The sequence below is a fragment of the Phaenicophaeus curvirostris genome, chromosome 16 (genome assembly GCF_032191515.1).
Source record: "Phaenicophaeus curvirostris isolate KB17595 chromosome 16, BPBGC_Pcur_1.0, whole genome shotgun sequence".
NCBI classification, from domain to species: domain Eukaryota; kingdom Metazoa; phylum Chordata; class Aves; order Cuculiformes; family Cuculidae; genus Phaenicophaeus; species Phaenicophaeus curvirostris.
In genome coordinates, this window is record NC_091407.1 from 15,963,700 (window position 1) to 15,975,816 (window position 12,117).

At 55.2% G+C, this 12,117-nt stretch overlaps 1 protein-coding gene across 1 annotated transcript; it reads right to left on the minus strand.

Moving 5' to 3' along the window:
* Positions 1-2,541: 2,541 nt before the first annotated feature.
* Positions 2,542-11,857, minus strand: VRK3 (VRK serine/threonine kinase 3). The gene is made up of 12 exons (XM_069870259.1): positions 11,718-11,857; positions 11,283-11,638; positions 9,428-9,480; positions 7,669-7,735; positions 6,660-6,744; positions 6,126-6,228; positions 5,738-5,830; positions 5,304-5,436; positions 4,516-4,636; positions 4,167-4,225; positions 3,570-3,718; positions 2,542-2,861 (listed from the first exon to the last, which is right to left on the minus strand). The coding sequence occupies exons 1-11, from the start codon at positions 11,855-11,857 to the stop codon at positions 3,570-3,572; spliced, it is 1,359 nt and encodes a 452-aa protein (XP_069726360.1). The 3' UTR covers positions 2,542-2,861.
* Positions 11,858-12,117: the final 260 nt, after the last annotated feature.

The window sequence follows — 12,117 nt, forward strand, 5'->3', positions numbered from 1 at the left end:
CGTAGCCCTGCAGGGATGATTGATAGTGAATAATTGTCAATACCTCCAGAAAGCGCCCTTCCCCTCACCTTTGCCTGTTCTGTAATCCCTTAGCTCCCTTCTGGGCTATTTCCTTCCTTGGCAGCTGCCTTTTTAAAGTATTTCCTTCTGTCTGATCCTCTGCAAATTAAGATTCTTCTCCACATAGGAAGCTTTATGCCTCTCTTATCATTCCTTGTTGGTGATAGGAAAGAACTTGTCGTGTCCCTTGCTTCACTGTGACCCCTGGCACTGAAAGAGAAAGGAATTGACTTTGTTTCTGAAGTTACTGGATGGAACACTATGCTTGAATTCTTCCACTTCAAAGACCTTTTCTGAGGTGCTGCCTTTTCCTTCTGTCCAGGTAGCTGGTGCTTCCTTCTTCTCAGTACGTACCATTTGCTGCACTGATACAAGTTGTTTTTTTTTTACGGATACAATCTAGAGGTAAATGAAGGCTCGCTGCAGGTCTGAGCTTCTTTTCTCCCTACCTCTGGATGGTTTTAAACCCCATGTGCCTCAGGCTCTGCTTGCCACCGTTTCCTCACCTGAAAAATCCTTCTGTGCCTTAACGCTTCCCTGCCCGGGTCCTACCGCGCTGTGATCCACAAACTGTCCGTCTGCTGGAACTGGGGGCCCATCGCCGCCCCCGTTTCACTTCCCATCTCCCAGTCTTTCTTACTATTTCCATTTGTGTGTCCTCACATAAAGCACAAATCACTTGAACACTAGAAACGTGCGGCAGTGCAGGAAGGGCAGAGTCTGGCTGCTGGAAAGCCCTAAATTCAGCCTTGCTACAGGCAGCTTCTCTTATCCAGAGGGAGACCTGTGCTGCTGCAGTACTGATGTGAAGAACCCCTCACCACTGACCTCGGCGTGGGCTGACACTGCCCGGGGACCAGCCCTCTCCTTACAAACTGGTAATGAGCATCGGAATACCAAGGTACAAGACTGCCAGAAGACGTTGCTGCATTTAACACTGGAACTGGACTCCATGACTCCCATTTTGTTCCAAGGTGACTGGCAGGTAGCAGCGGTTCAGACGCAGTGCAGGGACTTTTTTTATAAAAGTTTTTAATAGAGCTGGCTCCTGTCTTGCTTCCATGCTATCCCACAGAATCACAGACTGCCCTGAGTTGGAAGGGACCCACAAGGACCACCCAGCCTAGTTCCTGTCCCAGCTCCTCCCCCCCAACCTTCATAGAATCACCAGGTTGGAAAGGACCCACTGGATCGAGTCCAACGATTCCCCTCAATCACTAAACCATGTCCCTCAGCACCTCATCCACCCGTCCCTTAAACTCCTCCAGGGAAGGTGACTCAACCCCCTCCCTGGGGAGCCTGTTCCAGTGCCCAATGACCCTTTCTATGAAATATTTTTTCCTCAGCCTCCTCCAGGCTAAACAACCCCAGCTCTCTCAGCCACTCCTCTTGTTCTCCAGGGCCCTCACCAGCTTCGTCGCTCTTCTCTGGACTCACTCCAGAGCCTCAACATCCTTCTTGTGGTGAGGGGCCTTGGCCAAACACTGCTGGAATATTGTCAGGCTCGGTGCCGTGACTGCTTCCCTGGGAGCTGTTCCAGGGCTCCACCACCCTTCTTCTGGGGGAAGAACCTTCTCCTAATGCCTAACCTAACCCTCCCGTGGCATCTTCCTGCCATTCCCTCAGGTCCAGTCCTTGGTCCCCAGAGAGAAGAGCTCAGTGCCTGCTCCTCCTCCTCCCCATGTGAGGAAGCTGCAGAGTGCAATGAGGTGTCCCCTCAGTCTCCTCCAGGCTGAGCAGACCCAGTGATTCAGCCGCTCCTCACACTCTTCCCCTCCAAACCCTTCCCCAGCTCTGTGCCCTCCTCTGGACATTCTCCAGCACCTTTAGATCCTTTTTACCCTGTGGCCCCAGAGCTGCCCCCAGAGCTCAAGGTGGGGCTGCCCCAGAGTGGAGCAGAGCAGGATAATCCCATCCCTCTCCCAGCTGGCGATGCCGTGCTGGATGCACCCAGGACACCGTTGCCCTCTGTTTGCATTGGGACGGGCGGCAATGGGTATAAACTGGAGAGGGGCAGATTTAGACTAGATGTAAGGAATAACTTCTTCATGAAAGCAGTGAAGCACTCGTCCAGGTTGCCCAGAGCAGTGGTGGCTGCCCCATCCCTGGTGATGTTCAAGGCCAGGTTGGATGAGTCTTTCAACAACCTGATCCAGTGGGAGGTGTCCCCGCCAGGGGGTTGGAAGTGAATGATTTTTAAGGTCCCTTCCAACCCAAATTATTCCATGATCCTGTGACACAGTTGCCCTCTTGGCTGTCAGGGCACTGCTGGCTCACAGTCACAGACTCAGAGTTTGGAGACCAGATGGAGTGGCTGGGGATGAGGTCAGGGCTGAGAGCTCTAAGCCAACTTCTCATGATTCATCTGCAACTGGGAGACCACCCTGCACACAGGAGCACAGGTCTCACACCCCTCTCACAGCTCCCCCAGAGAGCCCACGGAAAGGTCAGGAATGGGCCCAGGCACCAGCAGAGCAGCCCTTGTGCTTGTCCTCAACGTTTATTACAAAACTATATACAGCCACTGTACTTTACAAAAAAATAAAGTCCCTGATATTGTTCTGTGCCAGGCTTCCCCGTTCTCCTGGTGGCTACAGGGCAGTCTGGCCATGCAACAGCATCTTCACATTCATCTGGTACAGCAACGGCTCAAAATTCAGCACTAGGTCACATTAAAACTGGAAGAAAACACCAATAAAAACCTCTCGGTTCTAAAACAAGTAGGAAAAAGTTAAATATCTGTGGGAAAGGCCTCACTGAAGAAAGCTTTAAACTCTTTTTCCTGTGCAAGTTTTCTTGAGCTGAAAGAAAAGGCACAAAATAGGAACATTAATCAGTTCAATCCTTTCCCAGGAAGCATCAATCAGATGATGAGGAGCCAGCTCCATGCTCCTGGGGCTTGCTGCTCGATACAGCGGCCTCGGCTGATGCAGCCCGGGCTAAAACCAGAGCCATCTCCCTAGCAAGGCCTCAGTCTTGGAGGCACCTCATGGCTAAAACAGCACCTAGGCCTGGAGAGCCATCGCTTACTGCACATGGTGATAAACCCAGAACCACAGCTGCTGTTGGAAAAATAAAAGCAAAGGCCCAGAGCCTCAGTTCTTTTTGACAAATGAAAAGGTTTTCTTGAGAAAGACTGCAATCTGCATTCTGTTAGCACCTCCATACCCCTGCAGACTGTCCAGCCTTTGCTTTATTAATTGTCGTGGGATTCCTCCAAGGACTAGGATTTCCAGAAAACACCGAGGACGTGTACACTGTAACACAGGCTGAGCTGGCTGTGCAGCACTCAGCTCTTAGCAGGGAAGGCTGAAGGGCCAGTACTCCCTCCGTGTGTCAGAGGAGCCACCAGGAAAGATGTCTTGGAGCATCCCACTCCATCCTCACCTCCCAACCACTGCCAGCAGCCCCCTGGGACCCACGGAGCCCGGCAGCAACCCCACACTGCTCCCGTGCACCCAGCAGGGCAACCGCTTCGTGCTGCTGCAGCCTGAGCTGCTGGCACTTACTTAGGGCACCATTTTGATGTCCACAGGGTCGTAAGCTGAAGCTTTCATTCTCTCCAGTGGCTTCCTGAAGAGCTGCCGCAGGGCCTCGTAGTCAGGCCTCTCCTCATAGCCCAGCGCCATGACCTGCTGCAGGTAGCTCTGCAGGGCATCTGCAAGGCAAGGAAGATCTCTGCGTAGAGCTGAACAGCAGTTCCAAGTGTCCTTACAGAGCCACCTTGAACTGCAGCCTTCTTGAACTGCAGACAGCTCACCCCCTGCCTCAGGCACCTCCAGAGGGAAAACAAACCCAAGAGCTAATAGGAATCTCAAGGACAGAAGAGGGAAACAGCCTCTAGCCCCAGATGTTGCATTTTTAAAGCTCCCAGAACACTCGCCCCTTCAGCAAGGCTCAAATACACAAAACACAGGTAGCAGCCCTCCTTGTTTTGCTGTAACGGAAACAAGGAATTTGTTCACAGGAGGCTGCCAACCGGTCTGGGCAATCCACGGTCACTGCTGCTGGGGGAGCCCCCCTGCATCAGCACCCCCTGTGCAGAGAGGGTTCCAGCTGCAGGTCCCCTGCCCCTAATCCCACTGTCACAGAGAGCAAGCCCCTACCTGGAATGGGTCTCTGCCTGAAGCACAGTTGGAGAAGGCATTTCACATCTTCTTTGTACCTGGAATAATCAGCGCAGAGTGCTGTCAGGAGAGAAGCAAGGGAGCAGGTACCTCCACAGCCTGTCTCTGGCACCAGGGACAAGCAAACAGGCTTAATTCAGACGGCCACGTTCTGAACGGTGCAGAAACCAGGGGTCACCAAGCGCCCTCAGACCAGGCTTGGCCTCTGCAGTGGGATTTACCCACATCCCAGTAGCGCACTATGACCGAGTGCTTTCTCTTCAGTCACAAAACCTCCCTCACTCCTTTCTGCTGAGCATTTCCCAAGAGAGTAGATGATTTCTCCTACTTTTCCTTCTTTTCCACCACAGTTTCTACTTTGTCCAGCACATCAGACCACGGCAAGAAGCCACAGAGCCATTTCAGAAGACAGTAGCCCAGTGATTCCAAGTCACTCCGGCGAGATGGTCCTGACGGGAAGGAAGGGAATCATGTGTGAAAACCAAGAGTTTGGGAGCCATCTCAGAAGAGGCCCAGGCTGGCACTTCTCCAAAGGCAAGTGAGGACTCCAGGCCTCGCTGCACAACCTTGGCAGTCTGAGGTGCCCCTTCTACAAAACCTGCAGCCTCATGAAGAGGCACAAGCCTAAAGAGCAGAAGGAAAGGAGTGTATCAATACTCCTGGGACCTGCTAACTCATACAGCTGAGGAATCACCTCCCAGCCTCTGCAGGAAGATCTCTCCCAGGAGGTCTCTCCCAGTCTGAACACTGGGAGAGACCAGTCACATCCCACCCAGGGGATGAACTGGCTAATTTAAATGCCCTTCCAGCTCTCACTGCTTCAAGGTCAGAGCAGAGCCCGCTGCAGATCTGCTTTGGGCAGGGATCCAGTCTGGCTTGAAAGAGATCCCCACTAAGCCAGTGGGAAACCGCTCTGTTTTCTATTCCTCACACGCCTGCAGCAGCCAAGGCTCCAGGTGGAGGAGGAACATTCCTGCACATCGTGCTGCAGTCGCTGAGTGAGTTCCAGGTGCATGTGGCTGCTGGAAAGCAGCTGTAACAGAAGTGCCAGCAGGGAGCCCTTACTCCAGAAAGCAACAGCTGAGCTGTGCTGGCTTGTGCGATAAACAGTCTCACCTGTTCCCTTGTGGCCATCCAGACTGAGAAACTCCACTGTGCCTTCATGAGGGGTTCTGCTGCCTTCACGGTAAGCCACGTGCTTCCCTTCTGGGCAGTACCGGAACGCAAAGTAATAGCCTGCTAGGGTCACCTAGAAGGCATCGAGAAGAAAACATCTGAGCATTACTGCTTGGGGGTGAGTCCGCCGGCTTTGCTCTGCCTCCTCCAGGCAGGAGCCTGAAACTCCCCTGCTCCTCACAGCAGACTGTGGTGACGTCTAAGACACCAGAACCACTCCTTCAAGTGTGAATTCTGCTTAAAGCGCACACAATCCTGCACCAGTGCTGTACAGACTGCACCGCTCCCCAGGGCGGCAGCAGAGCCCTGGGTGCTGCTCCATCCCATTTCACAGCCCATCTCCACTGCCACACGGTGCTGCTCTGGCTCCCTACCTGTGCGAGGTCTGCTGGGTTCAAATAGACGTTCTCGGCTGTGATGTCCCCATGCACGTACTCATTTTCATGAATGTACTCCAGGCAGTCTAGCTGGGAGTAAACAGAAGCAGCAAGCATCTCAGAGACACACAGGTTCCATCGGCTGTCACTGAGCCACAGCCTCCCTGGCTCCCCACAGCACAAAAACCACCGTGTCTCTCAGCCTGCAATTCCAGGTGTCAGGTTTCTCTCATTCTCCTTACCCCAAGTACCTCCAAGATGACACGTGGCTCAAAAGACACTACTCAAGTTCACCACAGACATGAGACATGGTACTGAAAGACCCCAGCCACCCCCCAGGTTAGCCTTAAAACATCTTTTAGAGATTCAGGAGAAACTCACATACCAGCCGGACCATGATCTGAAATGCTGCTTTCTCCCTCAGCAGCTGGAAGCCGTCGTTCAGGACCGACTGAAGAGTTCGCCCTAACTCAGGGAACACCAAAAACCTACAAGAGAGAGAAGGGCTTGGAAATCCTGTAACAGACACTCCCCGAGCGATCCACCTGGATCGGACCCTCCCTTCCACTCCCAGCTGACCTGGCCAAATATTTTGTCAGCTTTTGATAACAGAGAACTCCTTGGAAAGGACAGAAACATTGAGTCTGAGTCTCCCCGTTGTGTTAACATTAAAAGCAGGAATAAGGCACCCCCCATCCTAAGAGGCAGAAGCAGCAAAAGCAAGGACTTCAGACTAGGACTTAAGGAGGTGGGATAATGAGAGGCACAAAGAATTTGTTTACAAATGGGACTGGAGCAATGCAAAAGGTTCAGAGCCCAGGGAACATGACAGAAGGAACAGTAGACAGCAAGGGGAGGAGAGGGAAAGCCCAAGAAGACTCTGGATAAGAGAGCAGTGCCCGTTGCAGAGTCGCCTCACCGGTAGCTGTCTGCATGCAGTCCAAAGCCGAGGCAGCTGGGGATTCCCAGCAACGGCACAGAGTACGACTTCTTCCACTTCTCCACTAGAAGGGGAGGGGACAGAGAACAGTAGATGCTACTATGGAGCTTCGGGACAAAGGACCTCAGTCAGGGATGCCCTTCCTCCAAAGGCTGCTCTGCCCTGGGCAGCTCACAGCTGGAAGCCTCTGTTGCTGGTTCTGCCCCAGAAACACCAGCCTCGTGCTGGGGTGTTGGCACAGCAGGCACCCAGCACTGCAGAGCCAGAAGAAGGCAGGATGCTGGACTACTAGAGTGGGCCAGGCCATGTGGCTGCTGTAGGGCTGAGTAAAACAAGAAGGAGGGGACAGAGGAATGGAGAAGCGGATTTTTACAGCCTTGCAGAAGTGCAGGTCATTCAGCCCTGCTCAAACCCCTGCCTGTGTTCTCTGGTCAGCTTTGCTCTTGGGCAGATGGAGTAAATACCAGACAGCAGCTGCCACACAAGGAGCACAGGAGAGGGAGCCAAGGTGGGTGAGGCTGCAGGGCTGAGCTGCTAGCAGGGAGATCTACCCACCAGGGCAGGTTTAGGCTGGACATCAGGAAAAAATTTTTCACGGAAAGGGTCACTGGGCACTGGAATAGGCTGCTCAGGGAGGTGGTTGAGTCACCTTCCCTCGAGGGGTTTAAGGGACGGGTGGACAAGGCACTGAGGGACATGGTTTAGTGATTGATGGGAATGGTTGGACTCGATGATCCAGTGGGTCTTTTCCAACCCGGTGATTCTATGAACATGAAAGGTCCAACATACCAATACTGAGCTGTCCTAAGGTACAAAGGGACTTCTGGGAGAGAGCAGGCTCTTGGCCAAACTTCACAGCAAATTTCACTACCCAAGCAGTAATTTAACTTGACCAAGCCTGGCCTTCCGACAGACTCATAGGGATGAGAGGAGGATGCCAGTTTTCCTAACCAGCAGCCTGATCCCTGCCCTTCCATGAAGCACCAACCTGTGCCGGCCTTTGCAGCTCGCTGGAAGAAGTTCTGTTCATTGTAGATCTTGCCATCTTTGACATCCTAAAGGGAAGAGGAAAGAAGAGCATCACTTCAAGCCACACACGCCCTGCTAGAAAGGGAAACAGGGGCAGGACTGCTACAAGGCTTTCACTATTCATTTTAAAGAAAGCAATAGCACCCGCCACCCCAAAAAGTCAAATACCGGATCAGCAGCAAAGCTGAGAACAGAGCTGCTCACTAGGTAACGCTGCATCTATTAAGCATGTAAAACCCCAAGCATCAGCACAGATTAAGATGGTGGCTGTCTCCCGCTGGGCATTTCACGCACTACCATGAACAACTGCCTGTTGTAAGACAACACAGACCGCCTGGCAGCCCAGAGTGAGCTCCAGTCCCAGAGCTGCTGTTTTACAAGGAGCCTGAGGCTTCTTATCCACAGCAGAGAGGACGTTACTTCTGCAAATAGGCAAATCCCAACAAAAAACTCTAACACTTTATTCTACCTGTCAGAAAGCGAGACAAGAAAGTCTATATTTGTGACATTCAAGTGTCTGGGTAGCATGCTGACACCTTACAGTTCATCTTTTTAAGCCAGTAAGCATTCCTGTCCCGTTACTACTGTTAGCGAGTGACCTGAAATGCACATAGGTTACAGCATGTATGTGCCTCCCTGCGCACACACACTCAGCGTACTGCAGGCTGACTTAGGACAGATGCTATCACATGTGAGAGGAGGTTGCAGTTTTCTCTTCTGGCTGGTTTGATACCAAAGGCCCTGCCCGCAACTGGCCCAGGCAGCTGGAGGATCAGCAGGATCCAGACAGCGCAGACAACACCAGGCACTTTGCCTGGTGAGCCAGTCTGAGCCACCAAACTGAGAGCCAAAATGTCGTATTGTACCCTCCAGCCCCCTGCAACTGCGAGGGCTGGGCTGGGCCATCAGAAGGCTAGTGAGATGCCAAAGGTGCAAACCAGGACAGGTGGGAGTGTTCCATACACACGTGATTAGCTTCCCACCTACCAGTTCTAGCTTGGTGGCACTTAGCTCTCTTTTCTCATTAACACCGTTCCTTCTCCATCCTCTGAAATGTCCCCCCCTGACAAAACTGATTTTTCAAGTGCCCTAAGAGTGGGCACCACCAGAAAGCCATTAGTAAGCATCGGCCTCCCAGTGGAACCCCCAGGAGCCCCAGCAGACACAAAACCAGGCTTTCTGCTCTGGTTTGCGAGTTCCTGAAAACCGCTCTGCTGAACTTCACTGCAGAGCAGCTATTCCTGGAAACTGCACATTTCTGAAGAGCCTGAGTTATTGGCAAGTGCCTGGAAAGCTGGCCTGGAACTCCCAACTATAATTACCGTTTGATTCTACGATGTGCTCTGGCCCTATTGAGTCTCTTGGCACAGACTCCTCACTTCCCCAGCACTCCCACCAAATCCTCACACCTTTCCAGTTTCCCAACAGGGCAGGCACACGCTTCCCACACAGGATAAACCAGGTGGATCAAGGAGGCAGCTCTCTGGGACAAAGGCTTTTCCTTCTTTTAATCCTCACATCTGTTTTCTTCACATCTTTAGTGGAGCAAGCTGCTATTGAAATCCAAGCCCGACACCCTCAGGAAGTTCTATCCACCTCCTAAGCTCGATGGGGCCTCTGGGACCTCTTTTCTCTGAATTCCTCTGACACTTTTAGTCATACAGGCCGTGGACACAGCAGACTACACGCTATTCCTTATCCAAACAGGCAAAACTCACAAGTTTGAGGAAGTATCTTTGCTTTGGAGGACAGCTTCCAGATGCTGACTGCGCTGTGGAAGGATGGAACAGACGTGGTTATAGGGAAAGGAGGTACTTGCAGTATTAGCTGCATCATTAAACAGCCTGCGCAGCTGCCTTTTACTTATCCTCTGCTTCTTTCACCCAGTCTTTGCCAAAGCATCCTCTGTGACAGCGTCTTCCCAGCTCGCTACAAAACAAGCCTTACCTTGCTCCAGCAGCACGGCACCTGACCCGCTTAGAGTGCAGTTCTGCTTCAGGCACAGCAGCAGCCGGGCACGGCTACCGCAGAGGGGTCTTTGAGGACAGCACGGAAAGAACAGATCATCAACAGCAGGCTCTGCAAGGCAGCCCGACCTTGTGTGATGAGCACTCCCTGATGCTCGCTTCAGTTCACCAGCTCCATATGAGGTGCTGGAGTCCCTTCGGATGTCAGAGCGCGACAAAAACACTGCATTCACTATTTGCACCGGGCTTTTCCTCTTCTCCTGCGCTTGGACTGAGAGCTGCATGCTGGTCACCCAGAAGGTGTTTCTATAAAAGCGCCCTCCACTCTATCAGTGCCAATTTGTTAAAGGCACAGGTGGCTGCCCAGGCTTTGTTATACACAGCGTAAGTCATTGAAAAGAAACTACAGCCAAGCATCGGGTAAAACTTATTGACGGGGGCACCTGCTCCTGCTCAGTGTTTCCAGGTTAACAACAGAGAATAAGATTGAGACCTTTCTTAGGGAAGCTTTCATCTGGACTGGAGAGAAAAGATCAGCAGCCACTGGCGGCTGCGAAGCATCTGGGATGGTTCGTCTGCTTTCTTTTGGCCTCCAAACAGGGCAAGTGCCCCAAAAGGACTCTCAGTCCACACCAAACCCCTACAGCATGGGGGTCCCACACAATGCAAGGTGGCATTCCAGTTTTGGGCCTAAAAACCAGATGGAGGACGTATGGCCTGGAGGACGTATGGCCTGGCAAGCCCTTAGTTACCAGAGCAGCCTGTGCTGGGATGCCCAGCCCAGAGCCGCTGACTGCTTGCTGCTGCCCTGGGGATGCTGCAGGGCCACCAGCCTCAGAGACACCACTGGGAGGCCACCATCTCACGGACACTGTGGGGACACCAGTCCCAGGGACAACCACTGAGGGGCCACCACCCCTGCTCCCAGCCATCCCTCGGGGTGTCTGGCACTATAATGGGGAGGCATGGGGTCTGCCCCCTCCTCCTGCCCCCCATCTCCTCCCCTCCTCCTGCCCCTGTTCCTGACCCCCTCCTCCTCTTCCTGACCCCCCCTTCTGCCCCCCTCCCTCTGCCCCTGCTATCACTCCTCCTGTCCCCCCAACTGACCCTCCTCCTTCTCCCCTCTTCCTGCCCCCCTTCTCCTGCCCTCCCTTCTGCCCCTGCTCCCCCCTCCACCCCTCTGCTCCTGCCCCCCCAACTGTCCCTCTTCCTTCTTCCCCGCTTTGCCGCTGCTCCCCCTTCTCCTGGCTCCCCTTCTGCCCCTGACCCCCTCCTCCTGCCCCTGCCCCTCTCCTGCCCCCTCAGCTGCCCCTGCCCCCCCTCCTCCTGCCCTTGCTACCACTCCTCCTGCCCCCTCACTGTCCCACCTCCTTCTCCACCCTTCCTGCCCCCCCTTCTGCCCTTGCCCTCCCAACTGCCCCTTCCCCCCTACTCCTTCCCCCCAATTGCTCCCCCAAGTGCCCTTGCCCCCCCCCACCTGCCCCTGCCCTCCCTCCTCCCCCTCCTCCTACCCCTGCCCCCTTCTCCTGCACCTGCCCCCTCCTCCTTCTCCTCCCCTTTGCCCCTGCCCTCCCCTCCTCCCCCCCTTTTCCCCCGCTCCCCTCACCTTCGTACAGGTCCCCCCCTCCCCGCCGCAGCAGCCGGCGGAGGCTCCAGACGCGGCCGCCGCGGTCGCTCAGCGCGGTGCCCGGTGGCAGCGGCTCGGCGGGGCCGGGGCGAGGCCTGCGGGGCGAGCGGGGGCCGCGCGGGGCGGCGGGGCCGGGGGTCGCCGGGGAGGCGGCGGGGCCGGGGGTCGCCGGGGAGGCGGCGGGGCCGGGGGGCGGCGGCGGCGGCTCCTCCCGGGGCCGCTCCGGCGGCTGCTGCTCCCGCGGGCCCCGTCCCGGCAGCGCGGCGCCGCAGCCCGGGCAGAAGCGGAACGCGGGCTCCACGCCGCGTCCGCAGCGCGGGCAGAACCGGGTCTCCCTGCGGGCACCGGGGGGAACGCGTCAGACACCGCCTCGGCCCCCCCCCAACCCCGAGCCACCCCCGGCCCCGGACCTACCCCGGGGAGGCGCCCCCCGCCTCGGGACCCGCGCCCGGCTCCAGCTCCGGCTCCGCTGCTGCTGGCGGGGGGGAAAGCTCCGGCTGGCGCCCCCCACGGCCCCGGCCCCGGCCCCGGCCGCGCCGCCCGCCGCCCCGCATCGCTGCGTGCGCAGCCGGGAGAGAGGGGAGGAGCCGGGGGGGAAAGGGGAAAGGGGAAAGGAAAGGGGAGAGGAAAGAGGAAAGGGGAGAGGAAAGGGGAAAGGGGAGAGGAAAGGGGAGGGGAAAGGGGAAAGGGGAAAGGGGAGAGGAAAGGGGAAAGGGAAGGAAAGGGAAAAGGGAAAGGGAAAGGGAAGGAAAGGAGAAGCAGGGGAAGGAAAATAAGGAATGGAAGGAGACGGAGAAGAAGAAGCAGGAGAAGG

What these genes read in the sequence shown, in the direction of transcription:
- VRK3 (XM_069870259.1), bottom strand. Translation starts at nt 11,857, where the DNA reads ATGCGGGGCGGCGGGCGGCGCGGCCGGGGCCGGGGCCGGGGCCGTGGG. An exon ending in AGCTGCAAAGGCCGGCACAG is followed by an intron (nt 6,745 to 7,668) that starts GTTGGTGCTTCA and finishes CTCCCCTTCTAG; the next exon opens with TGGAGAAGTGGAAGAAGTCG. An exon ending in GGATGGCCACAAGGGAACAG is followed by an intron (nt 4,637 to 5,303) that starts GTGAGACTGTTT and finishes CCTTCCCGTCAG; the next exon opens with GACCATCTCGCCGGAGTGAC.